Source organism: Eubalaena glacialis, chromosome 13 (assembly GCF_028564815.1).
Source record: "Eubalaena glacialis isolate mEubGla1 chromosome 13, mEubGla1.1.hap2.+ XY, whole genome shotgun sequence".
NCBI lineage: Eukaryota > Metazoa > Chordata > Mammalia > Artiodactyla > Balaenidae > Eubalaena > Eubalaena glacialis.
In genome coordinates, this window is record NC_083728.1 from 57,352,829 (window position 1) to 57,365,452 (window position 12,624).

The 12,624-nt window shown below is 60.7% G+C and overlaps 1 protein-coding gene across 8 annotated transcripts in view; it reads left to right on the top strand.

Annotated features, from left to right (window-relative positions):
* Positions 1-12,624, top strand: part of TSC2 (TSC complex subunit 2) — a 38,172-nt gene that overhangs the window by 17,403 nt on the left and 8,145 nt on the right. For 2 of the 8 annotated variants that reach the window (XM_061209686.1, XM_061209688.1), the window contains exons 17-30: positions 506-628; positions 1,400-1,506; positions 1,702-1,852; positions 3,145-3,267; positions 3,754-3,888; positions 5,325-5,514; positions 6,375-6,468; positions 6,687-6,789; positions 7,052-7,146; positions 8,295-8,423; positions 9,858-10,022; positions 10,172-10,324; positions 10,465-10,577; positions 11,122-11,337. In XM_061209686.1, the coding sequence (XP_061065669.1) occupies positions 506-628; positions 1,400-1,506; positions 1,702-1,852; positions 3,145-3,267; positions 3,754-3,888; positions 5,325-5,514; positions 6,375-6,468; positions 6,687-6,789; positions 7,052-7,146; positions 8,295-8,423; positions 9,858-10,022; positions 10,172-10,324; positions 10,465-10,577; positions 11,122-11,337 (1,897 nt within the window). The remainder of the gene's footprint in view (positions 1-505; positions 629-1,399; positions 1,507-1,701; positions 1,853-3,144; positions 3,268-3,753; positions 3,889-5,324; positions 5,515-6,374; positions 6,469-6,686; positions 6,790-7,051; positions 7,147-8,294; positions 8,424-9,857; positions 10,023-10,171; positions 10,325-10,464; positions 10,578-11,121; positions 11,338-12,624) is intronic. The other 6 variants (XM_061209687.1, XM_061209689.1, XM_061209690.1 and 3 more) reach the window with 3 other exon arrangements.

The following is a 12,624-nucleotide window of genomic DNA, read 5'->3' on the forward strand; positions in this document are numbered from 1 at the left end:
GGTGCTCTTGACCTTGCAGAGGTGGGGGAAACGGACTCACCGTGGGGTTAATAACAGCCCCAGCAGCTAGGGGAATAACCCGCTTTATAACCCCTCACGAAGCACACCTCCCGCCTTTCTCTGCCCCTGGTTTCTCCCACTTTGCCTCGTGGCGTCGAGAAGGTGCTCTGTTGGTGCACGTGGATCCTGTCATGCGTTGCTGTGTTGTGCGCCATTGGGCAGGTTTCTCTGATTCATTAACTGATTCCCTGTTGATAACACAGATACGTGGCTGTTTCTGGTTTTTTGCCCTCACCAAGGGTGGGCGCATGTGGGCGTACCCGTGGGGTGAAGCCCCGAAGCAGAGTTGGTGGCTTGAAATGTTTGTACATTTTAAAGAATGGTGGGTGCGGCCAGTTACCTCCAAAGTGATTGCCTGGCCTCTCCCCCCGGGCATCAAGGTGCTGACTCCCTGGCTGCAGTTTGGCCTCCTGCCCTTGCAGTGACCAGCACGCTCTCTCTGCAGACCAAGCTGTACGCCCTGCCTGCCAGCCACGCCACACGTGTGTACGAGACGCTTGTCAGCCATATCCAGCTCCACTACAAGCACACCTACACCCTGCCCATTGCCAGCAGCATCCGGCTGCAGGTATGTTCCCTGGGGCACCCAGCAGCTGCATCCGGCCTGATGAACGCAGTGGCTGCAGGCTGGAGAGGTGGCGGGGGGCCTGGGAGGGGTCTTCAGCAGACTGTTCCCTCCTTAGCACCAGCTGTGGCTGCGTCCTCCCCAGGACCTGCTGCTTTTTCCTTTGCCTGTGGTCTGCATGCCTCTCAGTCACATGGCGGCCTGAGATGGGGGCAGAGAAAGGGAATTGCTCTGGAGCCCCAGACCCCTGGTGCTGCGGAGTCTGTTAGTGACTGGCAGCGGGGGTGTAGGGCAGGGCATACTGGTTTGAGCTTCCACCATGGGAGCTGGCACCAGGATGAGCAGAGGGCGCTGGGATGGAAGCCCCGGTCCCTTTCAGAGCGTCCGCCCAATGGGGCAGCCCCCTGTCGTTTGGGGAGCCCAGTTAAATGACCCACCAATAGCTGGGGGAAGCGACAGTGTCCTGAGCAGAGCTCTGCTGTCTATACCGGGGCCGTGCGATGATGCCTGGGCAGGTGCAATATGTCCACTCCCCCTGTTGCCCCGGGTGTGAGAGGCTGCCGTGTTGCCCAGCTTTTGTGGGAATGTCACAGCCTCCATGGGCTCTGAGGGAGGAGGCTGTGAGTGCCCGCGCCTCTCCGCCAGCACCACCGTCTGCGGTGAAGTCAGGGCGTGGTTGCTGTTAGCGCGGCAGCCTTTCCCGAGAGCTGCGCAGGTCTGCATGGCCGGGTGGCGGCGTTCTCTCTGTTGGACCATGCCTCCCGCTCTCTGCAGGCTTTCGACTTCCTCCTGCAGCTGCGGGCCGACTCGCTGCACCGCCTGGGCCTGCCCAGCAAGGACGGGCTTGTGAGGTTCAGCCCCTACTGCGTCTGTGACTACATGTATGGTCCTGGGTCCTGGGGCGGGCGGGGGGTGGGGAGCTCGCTGCCCTCCGCCCTGGGGTGGTCCTGTGTCTGAGGGAAGGTCCCAGAGGCATCCTGAGCACAGCCTTGGGTTGGGGCTTGGGGCCTGCATCCATCCTTAGCCTTGTGGAGAGGGAGCTCCGGCCTCAGTGCTTCTCCCACTTGCTTCCACAGGGAGCCGGAGAGGGGCTCTGAGAAGAAGGCTGGTGGCCCCCTGTCACCTCCCACTGGGCCCCCTGGCCCGGCACCTGCAGGCCCCGCCGTGCGGCTCGGCTCGCTGCCCTACTCCCTGCTCTTCCGTGTCCTGCTGCAGTGTTTGAAGCAGGTGAGACGGTCAGACCCTCTGGCTGCATTAGGTCAGACCAAGCAGTGATTGGTGCTGCCCGGGGGCCACAGTTCTTCTCCCGCATTGGCAACCTTGGGAGGTTCGCTGCCTGTTTCTAGGTTGTCTGCCTCGAGGCCTCACAACGTTTCCGTAGCCATGTGTTGAGCGCCTGCTGTGTGTGGTGCATCACCGGAAGCTGGGTGTGGAGCCGAGGAGACGTTCCTGCCTCCGGGAGGTGGTTTTGGTACAAGTGTGAGGTGTATTGACAAATAACTGGATTGTAGGATGGGGTGTGCCTTGGGAGGAGGCACCAACAGGCTGTGCGGGACCGAAGCCGGGGGGTGCCGTCACATCTGGTTGGGGGCATGGGGAGGGGCAGGTGAGGGCAGTCTTGAAAGGAGGGGAAGATTCCAGCGGCAGGAGTAAGCAAAGCCTGGAAGTAGGGGAGGTAAGTTCCCTGTGGTGGGAGGTGGAGGAGCTTGGGCCTGTTCCCCAATGGGGCAACGAGGGAGGAGGGTTGGTCAGCAGTGTGCCGCAGGCGGGGCTGGGCAGCCCGGAATAGGCTGGGGGGCGCTCCCGGGGGCCAAGGGTGGGGAAGCAGAGCTGGATGGAGAGGCGGTAGCAGGTTCCCCAGGGGTACCGGGGTTTGGCATTAAAGGGGTTTGTCGGAGATTTCCTGTGAGAGTCTCAAGGTCTCCGTGTCACAGGTGGGATCTGGGGAAAGGCTTTTAGGACTCCTGGCCATTGGTGTAGTTTATGGGCAGTGGTCGCCCCAGTGGAGATTGGGAGGGCTCACCAGGGAAGGTCCGTGCAGGCCACAACCCTGTCCTCGATGCTGTGGCTCTGGGTCAACTTTGGTCCTGTGGCAGGTATCTGGGCTCATGGATCGTTGAGGAATACTTGCTTCTCTTTAAGCTAGTACAGTAGCTTCTTTCCAGATCTATCTTCATGGTGCTCTGGGCGGGCATCGTCAGAGCCCCTTGGGTCCAGTGCCCTTGGTAGGCCGTCCTCGGATCACCGTTGGGCAGGTGGGGAAGATGGAGCTGGCGTGCAGAAGTTCCAGGTCCTGCTGAGAGGAGAGGGGCGGTGCTGCACTGGGCCTCCTGCCCTGCCTGGCGTGTGGAGGCAGCGGCCGCCATCCAGGGCTGACTTTCTCTGAGCGGCATCTGCTCCCCGAGCTGCAGGGACTGAGGGCCCAGGCTTGTGTGGAGAGCAGGAGAGCAGGTCTGAGGCCTCGCTGCTGCCCAGACCAAGCTTCCAACCCTGAGACCCCATCTTCCCTGTTCCTGCAGGAGACTGACTGGAAGGTGCTGAAGCTGGTGCTCAGCAAGCTGCCTGAGTCGCTGCGCTACAAGGTCCTCATCTTCACCTCCCCGTGTAGTGTTGACCAGCTATCTGCCGCCCTCTGCTCCATGGTGCGCCTTCCGCTTTGGACCTTTCCTGCGTCATGCACGGCGGGTCCGCGGCCTGTGTGGTGGGTGGGGCCACAGCATAGTTCCTCAGCTCTGAAAGACCGAGGCCTGGGAGGCAAACTTGTTTCCCTCAGAGGCTCGGACCCCGGCTGGAGTGCAGATGGTGCCTCCGGGAGCCTATCCTCCCATCCCAACACTTGGGCAGAGGATTGGGGGCCTCAGTGAAAGGCTCGAGTTTGCAGAACTGAGCAGGGTCTTAACTCCTTCCCCCCTCCTCCTCCCCGGGGTCTGTCTCCCTGGCGGATCAGTGGGCAGCCTCCCACTTCTCTGAGAAGGCAGACTGCTGGCTAGAACAGGAAGTAGGAAGGTCCTTGGGCTTTGACCCCTTCTCCCGCTGGGCCTACATTCTCAGGGGCCACCCGTGCCCCCTGGCCACCCAGCTTGACCCAGCTGCCGGGCAGGGCTTCACATCTGGTCCTTGGCTGTTAGCTTTCAGGTCCCAAGACCCTCGAGCGGCTCCGAAGCACCCCAGAAGGGTTCTCCAGAACCGACCTGCATCTCGCTGTGGTTCCCGTGCTGACAGCGTTAATTTCTTACCATAACTATTTGGACAAAACCAGACAGGTACCAGATGGGAGAGGGATGGTTGAGCTTTGAAAGCCTGGTCCCCAGGATGCTTGCTTCAGCCAAAGGGGCCCAGCGTTTTCCTCCTAACGGGTGGCTATTGGGCCAGGGCGAGGGCAGCTGGCTCTGCTTCCCTATGTGGCCAGTGCACCCCTGCCAGCTGGCCCAGCCTGGAACCGTGGACGTTTGAACTCGCTGGTGCTCCTGAGTTCTCTCAGGGAGGAGTGGGCTTAATGAAGTGCTTGAATATCCCCCCTCCACACACATGCAGCGCCATTTTCTTTCTAAGAGCATTGTCTGGCTTGTCCTTGCTTCAGCTTTAGGATAGGTGCTGAGCAGCTTGGCGGCGCCGAGCCTGTTTTGAGAGGCAGAGCAGCCGGGCAGAGGGCCCCCCCTCCGCCTACCTCCAACTCTGTCATCAGGTGCAAAAAGCACACGCAGTAATGCCTGTTTTCTTAATTCTGCACTGCTAGGTGGGAGGCCCTGCAATGAGCCATCACCTTTACTTTCTCTTTAAATTCCTGATACTTTTCTTTGTCACTCTGCCCTCATCAATCAGGGAACAGAAGTCTTAGGGAGGTCAGGTAGCCCACTCAAGGTCACAGCAAGGCGAGAGGCCTAAACTCAGACTCAGTCCTGTTTGGGCGATGAGCCTATGCTCTCGATCAAAGTGCTGTTGGAAACTCACACTCGACTTGCCATCCCCCACCTCACTGCCCACCCCGACTCCTGGGGTGAGTGTGAGCTCCAGCTCCTCCTGTGTGGCCTGGCCTGGTTCTCACTGGCTGTGCTCCAAAGGGGTAGCTGGCCACACTGGGCTGAAAGTTCCCCGAGAACCCTCAAGGCCCAAAGTGTTTCTGAGGGGTGGGGCTGGCTGCAGGAAATCAGAATCATCCACGGGGCCTTAAGCTACCAGGTGGTTTGCCCCGAGGCTGTGGCCTGAGATGGCACTTGTCTCCTGCTGGGCACAGCTGAGCCATCTTCATGGGGGACTCTGCCCAGGGTTGGTGTGGGCCCGGGGGCCTTGCTGTGTTAGGCAGATCCTCCCCTTGCCAAAAGGCCAATCAGTTGGGGATTCCAGAACCAAGGGGGTGATGAGCCCAGCGTGTCCTTGCTCCAGGGTGGGCTGGGGACCTGGGACCCCGCCTGTGTGGGTGTGTGGGGAGGTGTCAGGAAGACCTTGACCGGAGCAGCCCTGCTGTCCCCTTGGCTCAGGTGGGGTCAGCTGCTGGTGGCTCTGCTGCTTAAGCGCCTGAGACCTGGGATAAGGCACTTGGCCTTTCTGGGTCTTGGTCTTCTCCTCTATAGAACATTCTGGAGTGGTAGAGGGGAGACCAGGCCCTGGCTCACCAGAACCGGCTCTCTGTGGGCAGGGGCGGGGCACAGAGGGCCAGCCTGTGGTGGGCCTGGTCTGAGGCATCCGTGTTGTCCCACAGCGGGAGATGGTGTACTGCCTGGAGCAAGGCCTCATCTACCGCTGCGCCAGCCAGTGCGTGGTGGCCCTGGCCATCTGCAGCGTGGAGATGCCTGACATCATCATCAAGGCTCTGCCTGTCCTGGTCGTGAAGCTCACGCACATCTCAGCCACGGCCAGCATGGCCATTCCACTCCTCGAGTTCCTGTCGAGTAAGCATCTGTGGCTTCGCACGTGTGTATCTGGGTGTGTGTGAGTGAGGTGGACCTTGAGTTTGGGGCTGCGCCTTGCCTGAAATAACTCGTGCTGCCTTCTCAGACCTCACCTTGGCTGCCTGTAGGCACGCTGTGCTCCGTGGGCCACCCTTTGCTGCCTCAGGGCCTTTGTACTTTCTGCCCCTGTGCTTTGAATGCTTTCCTTCTTGGCCTTCGAGTGGCTGGCTTCTTTCCTCCCCTCAGTGTCAGTTTAAATGGCACAGAAGCCTCCTATTGCCTGACCTTGGTCCCTGTACTCGGCCTGGCTCTTAGAGCCTCCTCTCTGTCCCCCGTCAGCACACACTACAACTTGGAGGGGCTCTGCTCACCCCTCAGGTTGTGACGTCCAGGAGCTCGGGGTGCCCCGCTCGCCCCTTCCTTCCCAGTACCTCATGCATGTCTGGCCCTCAGCAGGCCCTCAGGCTTGTGGACAACAGGAGCAGGGCAGGGCTTTGCTTCTGTAAAGGGCCACGTGTGATATGCCTTGGCTGCCTGTTCTTTTTGCTTACAACTTTTTGAAAAGGTAGAAACCATTCTTAGCTCACAGGTCATAAAGTGAGGCCACTGGCTGGATTGAGCCTGGGGACCATAGTTTGCCAGCCCTTGGAGTAGAGAGCCGAGGCCCAGGGGCAGGGGAAGGTCCTGTTTGGGTGGGTTGTGACCTTCACTGCTTTGCCGCCCTCTTGGGTCGGAGTAGCTGCACTGGCTTTTTAGACACATAGCACAGGACTCTGGCAAACCCCTCCCTGCTGTGGCCGTGGGCCCATCTTTGCCAGGCCCGGCTGGGCTCCCTCACTGGCTGTCTCCTGGTGTTGCAGCTCTGGCCAGGCTGCCTCACCTCTACAGGAACTTCGCAGCAGAGCAGTACGCCAGTGTGTTTGCCATCTCCCTGCCGTATACCAACCCCTCCAAGTAAGTGCTGCCTTGTATCCCTGTGAGACCCTGCCCCTCCTGGTTGTGGCCCAGGCCAGCTGGAGGCCTCTGCTTGCTGGAGGCCAGGCCTCTCGGAGTAGAAAGCCACACAGGCTCCCTGTGGCCATAGCACCTCTGATCTGCACCGCTAGCTCCTGGCTCATTTCCCTCGGGTGCCACGCTGGACCTCCAGCACTTCTCTTTTCTTCTTGTCACAGGTTCAATCAGTACATTGTGTGCCTGGCCCATCACGTCATAGCCATGTGGTTCATTAGGTGCCGCCTGCCCTTCCGGAAAGATTTTGTTCCTTATATCACTAAGGTAAGCCAGCGGAGGCCTTGTCCCTTGTTAGGGCCGGGACCTGCTTTGCCGTTGGCTCACCATGGCTGGATCAGGGTGACGGGCAGGGGAGAGAGAGGTGGGGCGCCACTGGGACACAATTCTGCCGCCCTTGTCCTGGGCCTGTAGCTCATCCCAGGCTCACGGTGTACCTGGGCTGGCAGGTGTGGAGGGAAGAAGCCTGTGGGTGCCTGGAGGGCCAGTGCCTTCTGGCCTGCGGCTCAGGTCTGCTCCACTCTGCCAGGGTCTGCGCTCCAACGTTCTCCTGTCTTTTGATGACACCCCCGAAAAGGACAGCTTTAGAGCACGGAGCACCAGTCTCAACGAGAGGCCCAAGAGGTGCGGGGCCTGCGTGGGCGGGCCTGGTGTCAGTGGGGCAGGGCAGGCTCGCAAGCTGTGGCCTGTGGTCGGCATGGTGCGTACGGGCTGGGGCTGAGGGCGTGCCCTGCGCAGACCGTGCTGGGCTCCAAGGTGCCCTGGGGTTGTGAAGCAGGGCGGGGCCTGAGAAGGCTGCAAATGCCCCACACATGGCTGGAGAGGCCAGCGCTGCTCCTCAGCAAGCCGGTTGCTGTGGCCTGCGGTGTTGTGGAGCCTGCGTGCTGGGTCGTGGCCAATCCTGCCTGGGTGACGGGCGAGTACAGATTTGCTGAGTTGGAGATTGAGGTGCTAGTTCTAGGGCATCAGGTTTTGGGACTGACTCCGCTGAACAAGCCCAGGGTTGCATCAGGGCAGCTGACTCCTGAGAAGCCAAACACCTGGCCTGGATGGGAGGATCCAGGGTCCACAGATGCCCAGCCTCGGGCCAGCGTGGCCTGTCCCCCCGAGCTCTCGCCCAGCCCATTGCTAATGGGGGACACGCTCTTCTTCATCACAGCCGCTTTCGCCAAATCTGAGAAGAGCCGTGCTAGGCCTTGTGTTTTTGTTTGCATTTCATTTGAACGGCTGCCTCCCTTCCTGTCCCCCACCTTCCCATCCAAGCTTTTTTGGCTCTCCCTAGGTGGGAATACGGCATTTTCCAGAATGACCACGTCAGTGTGACCTAAGTCAGAAGCTGTTCTCTCAAGGTCCTGGTGGCTGGGGGCCGGGGCCTTGAGCTAAGAACTGACCTCTTTTTGAGCTGTGACCTTCAGGGCCTCAGCACCTGGTCCCAAGTGGGTGGGCGGGACGCCTGGTCAGCACAGCCTGGAATCTGCCGTGCGGTGCGATCCACACACGTTTAGTTTGCACTAATGTTCTTTGTTTTGGTATCATGCGTGAAACCTTACTTTTTCTGTCATGTTTACAAGATATATTTTCATGCATTTTTGTTTTCTGTTTCTTCCCCCTGCTAACTGGCCTCTGGCATGGTTTTTTGTTCATCTCACCCGTGGGCTCTCCATCCTGACCCTGTGGCCTGTGACCTTTCCTCCTCATCCCTCCAATGGCTTGTTTTCCCCTCCCGGGAGCTGGGCTCTCTGGGGCTTGGGCCTTCCTTCCTCACCTGGTAGTTTGAGGATAGCCAGACCCCCCAAACAAGGCTTGAATAACTCTCCACCCGTGAAAGAATTCAAGGAGAGCTCTGCAGCCGATGCCTTCCGGTGCCGCAGCATCAGTGTGTCTGAACATGTGGTCCGCAGGTAGTGGGCTTTGTTGGGTGGGGGGCTCAGACCCTGGAGCTTGGCCCGTGAAGTGGCGCTGCCAGGCGGGAGCACCCGGGTGGCGGTGCATGGGGCTGCTTGCATGACCTCATCTCCTGCCCACGCCCTCCCTGGCCAGAGCTGGAGGAGAGCCCAAGTGGCAGCCCTCGGGCCGCAGGGGCCCGTCCTGCCAAGCCCTGCCCTTGGGCCCGGGGAGCCTGGTGGAGAGGGGTGGAAAGGTTGCATTCTGTCACCAAGCCTCGTATGGGCACGGGCTGGCTGCACAGCATCCTCAGAGGCCGGCCTGGGAGCCTAAAGCAGGGTGACCACCGTGAGATAGAGGGTGTCCAGTGGCAGCACCCACAGGCCTGTCCCTGGAGGTCAGGGGCCTTTGCAAATGAAAGCAGCGCCCATGCAGGTCAGGTGGGGACACACTCTCCAGGGTTCGGCTTTTCTTTCATATCCTCTTTAGTGGACTTTCTTCTTGAGCTTTTTTTCTAGAAAAGGTCTGTTTTCTGTTGTAGCTGAGAGGGAATGGGGGCTTTTGTGTAGTACAGTGGGCTGGAGGCCAGCCTGCGAGAGGCCGGGCAGGGGAGGCCTGGCCTCTCCAGGGGTGCAGTCTCATCACTTCTCCCTGCTTTGTCCGGATGCAGGTGTGGGCTTTGGGGGGGGGTTATTGCTTCGCGCCGACAGGCCAGGCTGCACTGTCTCCTCACCTGGAAGCTCCTTCAGGCCTCAGCGTCCCACAGCTCGGAGACCCACCCCCTTGCTGACGCCTGGCTGGGGCTCCAGCCTCAGGCTGGCTTCTACCAAGTGGGGTTTGACTTGGCGGGGGGGGAGCTGGGGTTGGGGAGTGGTCAGTGAGGCTCCCGTTTCAGCTCTTTTCCAACAAATTCTTTATCATGAGCAAAACTCGGCATAGGGAGTATGAAATTTGTATCAGAGTGAAACCTGCACAAGCCCCTCCTCCTGGTCACTGGGGCAGGGCCGGGGCGGCCCAAGTGTGTGGGTGAAGAGCCTCACACGAAGCCCAGACCCTTCCTGTCCTCCATGGGAGGTGGCCCTGTGGGCAGAATGCAATCTTTGTCTGTGTGTCCTGTGGTCTCCGTGTCTCTGCATGACTACACTGTTCTGCCACAAAGCCATCACCTGACTCTTCTGTGCTTCGGTGAGGGGACAGCCTGTCTCTCCCCTTCTCCTAAGCCTGTGCTCCGATGAGCGGGCCTGGGTCTCTCCCATGAGCCCCTATCTGCCCACCCCCTGGGATGATGTGTCCACTCGGTTTGCCAAGCTGTGGCTCGACTGGCCACACGCCCTGGCGGGTCTTTCTGAGTGCAGCCCTCTCAGCACCTGCATGCCTTGAGCTTTGGCCCCGGTGGTAGATGGCTCGGCCCCCACCTGGCACCCTGACCTCGCCGTGGCTCCTCCCTCCAGCAGGATCCAGACATCTCTCACGAGCGCCAGCTTGGGGTCTGCAGATGAGAACTCAATGGCCCAGGCTGACGACAACTTGAAAAATCTCCACCTGGAGCTCACAGAGACGTGTCTGGACATGATGGCCAGATACGTGTTCTCCAACTTCACGGCGGTCCCCAAGAGGTGCGAGTCGGGCTCCAGGACTGGGGCAGGGCCGGAGGGCAGGGCCTAGCTTTTCTTCTGTGACTGCACTTGGTCAAAGGGGCAGCAGGAGTGGCACACGGGGCTCCTTCCTGCGGGCGAGGTATTGACCGACACTCTTGTGCTTTCAGGTCCCCTGTGGGAGAGTTCCTCCTGGCGGGTGGCAGGACCAAAACCTGGCTGGTTGGGAACAAGCTTGTCACCGTGACGACGAGCGTGGGGACTGGGACCCGGTCTCTGCTGGGCCTGGACTCAGGAGAGCTGCAGGGCGGCCCAGAGTTGAGGTGACCACCTTTCTGCCCTTGCCTGCCTGGCCTTGATGGTGGCTGGCCTGAGCTCAGGCCTGCATGAGAGACAGTGTCATGCTGGCCTGGAGTCCATGGAATACCTTGGTCACGCTCTGCGGGGACCCTTCTGTCCTCAGCTCTGACCCCAGTGTGCACGTGAGACAGACAAAGGAGGCACCAGCCAAGCTGGAGTCCCAGGCCGGGCAACAGGTGTGCCGTGGAGCCCGGGACCGGGTCCGCTCCATGTCTGGTGAGCCTCTGCCCACCCTGCCTCCCTCCTGGGTGCCTCTGCGAGTCCCTGTGCTCAGGAAGGTCCTGGGAGCTGAGGATCAAGGTGGCTGCCTTTAGGCCTGCTCCAGTTTCTGAATAACTAGAGTGCTGCCTGTGAGCCCTCGTCACGGGGTTGGGGCGGGGGGGACATGACCTTCTGTGCAGCTGTGGCACAAGGCCCCCTTGCCGCTGGGGGCCTGTTCTTGTGGTCAGTGTTTCTTATGAGCCCTCAGCAGCCCTGGCCCTCAGCGCAGCTCACCCCTGGAGTTTTTTACTCTGCTGTAGCTGAAATGAGCCATGGTCTGACTGTGGGGCAGGTGATGGGGGCCCTTCCTGCTGCCCTGGGTCCGTCAAGGCCGACACTGACACTGGAAGAGGGCCATGCTTGGGGATGGCCGAGCTGCCTCTGGGCACTAGCTCAGGGCTTGGCCAGCCCAGACCCCAGGTGGAGCAGCCAGGCCTTGCCGGTGGCTTTTCCACTGGGTGGTGGTGGTCACCAGCCCTCCTGCTCTCCTTCTCCTCAGGGGGCCATGGCCTTCGAGTTGGTGCCTTGGATGCTCCAGCCTCCCACTTTCCTGGCAGCCCCACTTCCCCGGGCTCACACACTGCTCCAGCCAGCAAGCCCGAGAAGGCCTCAGCCAGCACCCAGCTTCCGGCGCAGAAGGAGAAGACAAACCTGGCGGCTTACGTCCCCCTGCTGACCCAGGGCTGGGCGGAGATCTTGGTCCGGAGGCCCACAGGTACCCCGGGGGGTGGACCTGCGCTCAGCTGGCCTGGGCCGCTGTCAGCCCATAGTGTGGGACAGTTACATAAAGGCTCTGGACACACAGGAGCCAGTGGCAGGCAGACTGGGCCACAGGAGCAATTCGGAGGTGACTTTTGAGCCGAGTCCCCAGAGAGGAACAGTGAGGGGAGGTCCCATGGCTAAGTGAGGAGAGGGTCTGTCCTGGTCTGCTCAGGCTGCCATAACGAAGCACCACAGACTGGGCAGCTTAAACAACAGAATTTATTTCCTCCCAGCCCTGGAGCCTGGAAGTCCAAGGTTAGGGTGTCGGCAAGGCTTGTTTTTCCTATGGCCTCTCTCCTTGGCTTTTAGACGTCCATCTCCTCACTGCATCCTCACGCCGTCGTCCCTCTGTGTCTTGATCTTGTTTTAAGGACACCAGTCAGAATGGATTAGGGTCCATCCGTGTGGTCTTATTTTACCTTAATCACCGCTTTAAAGAGCCTGTTTCCAAACGCAGTCGTTTTCTGAGGTCCCAGAGGTTAGGGCTCCAACACGTGAATTTGGGGGGACACAACTCAGCCCACGACAGGGGCATTTCAGCCAAGGCCCAGAGCCTGGGAGGCATCTCAGGTGCAGTGTGGGGCCAGTGGTGACCGAGTGGTGAGGAGAGGGATGGGGTGCTGGCCCCATGGAGGCCTTGCGTGCCGGGCTGTGGGGCCGTGGGGGTTGGGGCAGGGAGAGCCTCCTTGTGTGTGTTAGCCCAGTCCTCCTGGTTCCTGTGAGGGAATGGCCGTGGGGGAGGCAGGAAACCAGGCGGGCTGGGAGGAGGTAGACTGAGGTCAGGTGAGATGCTGGGATGTGAGGCTGCTCAGTGAGGAAGGTCGAGTCCAAGCGTGGTCCTCTGGGCCTGGAGGGGAGAGTGGACAGAGCCCAGAAGCCTCTCTGGGCCCCACCCAGAGCCCCCCTTTGGGGGGGAGTCTGCTGCGCTGAGTTGCCTTGGCTGCTCCCCCTCTGGCCCTGAGCCTGGCTGAGCCTGTCCTGAGTGTGGGAGCTGCCCCGGGGCAGCAGGTGCTGTGAGCTAAGGGCCCCTCGTGCTTGTCACTGAGGCGAGGGACCACTGGTGGCTGCCCTGACCTCAGGGCCCGGGGCAGGAGGACTGGGGGTGGGAGCATCAGGGCAAGGCCAGGGGCGTGCCTTGCCTGGTCCCCCCACCGTCACTCCCTGGTGGAGCACGAGGCATGTTCCCTAAAGGCCAGTGTGGCTGGGGCTGCCCGGGGAGGGCCGGGAGGGGATGGCTGTT